The sequence below is a fragment of the Schistocerca serialis genome, chromosome 8, assembly GCF_023864345.2.
Source record: "Schistocerca serialis cubense isolate TAMUIC-IGC-003099 chromosome 8, iqSchSeri2.2, whole genome shotgun sequence".
Lineage (NCBI taxonomy): Eukaryota > Metazoa > Arthropoda > Insecta > Orthoptera > Acrididae > Schistocerca > Schistocerca serialis.
The window spans coordinates 622,332,193-622,333,302 of record NC_064645.1 but is presented as its reverse complement, the minus strand read 5'-3'; the positions used below and the strand labels follow the sequence as shown (position 1 = coordinate 622,333,302).

General features: G+C 42.4%; 1 protein-coding gene across 1 annotated transcript; it reads right to left on the bottom strand.

The window, feature by feature from the left end:
* Window positions 1-263: 263 nt before the first annotated feature.
* Window positions 264-656, bottom strand: LOC126417166 (thioredoxin-like). The gene has a single exon (XM_050085064.1). The coding sequence runs from the start codon at window positions 654-656 to the stop codon at window positions 264-266; it is 393 nt and encodes a 130-aa protein (XP_049941021.1).
* Between the last annotated feature and the right edge of the window lie 454 nt (window positions 657-1,110).

Here is a 1,110-nt window from a genome sequence, read left to right as displayed (position 1 = left end):
CAGCTATTATTTCTTGTGGTATCGTTTTCAGTAAACTAAAAATCATCACAAGCTGCTAACTTTCAAACCGAAGCGACAACTACTCAATAAACACATTGGCAAAATTCTGTCTTCTTTTCAGACCCGCACATTTCACACGGGATGTACACATGCGTCAAACAGTAAGAAACGGTAATTATAAAGACAAAGTCATTCAAGCTTAGCGCATCGTATTTCAACTCAGTATGTCGGACAACGAGTAAAATTAATTAAAAGCAGAGGTTTTACAATATGGAAATTTCCTCCGTCGCTGCCTGTATTTTGTGCTGGGCCACCTTTTTCGTTAACAAATCGTAATTGGCTCCAGTGATGGAGTCCAGCTTCCGGCCAGACTTTATGAATACGAACGCTGGGATGCTGCGTATCTCATACCTCTCGACGATTTCGTCACTCTCGTCGATGTCAACCTTGACGAAAATGACATCTGTGTGGGTCCTGGCGAGATCCAGGACGAATGGGGATATCAGTTTGCAAGGAAAACACCAGTCGGCAAAGAAGTCGATCACCACCAGCTTATCGCCTGCATCCTCCAGCACCGTCGCTAGCTCCTCCTCGTTGGATATCTCTGTCACCTGAACATGAGATCTCTTGCTGTCTGATTTTCCAGCCTCGGACATGACTGCAACCGAGATACTATGTGTTTTGGCTGTATGTTTATTTGTAGAAAAGTACCAACACTTGGAATTTTGACTGAAATAACAACTTGAGAACAACACCTTTGACCAGAGACTATATATGTCATCTTACAGTGTACTTGAAAAAAAAAAAAAAAAAAAAAAAAAAAAAAAAAAAAAAAAAAAAAACTGCTCGTGAGCGCATGGAGGAGAAATATCTTTGGAGTGAGTATTGCATTTGCGCATGTTGCCATTAACTGGAATCGTCACGTGATCTCGGGATAACGCTGTTTAATTAAGGCCACCTCACACTGACATCGTAATTTCCAAGAATGATTGCCTCTCGATGTCTCGGGGTCCAAACGATGCATATCGAGCGGTCGATCCTAAATCGATCACGTTACTCTGGTGGCGGGCGTTATGTGTATGTTTACGGTGGTCACTGCAGCAACGACAA

Coding starts and splice junctions, on each gene's coding strand:
- LOC126417166 (XM_050085064.1), bottom strand. CDS start 656: ATGTCCGAGGCTGGAAAATCAGACAGCAAGAGATCTCATGTTCAGGTG.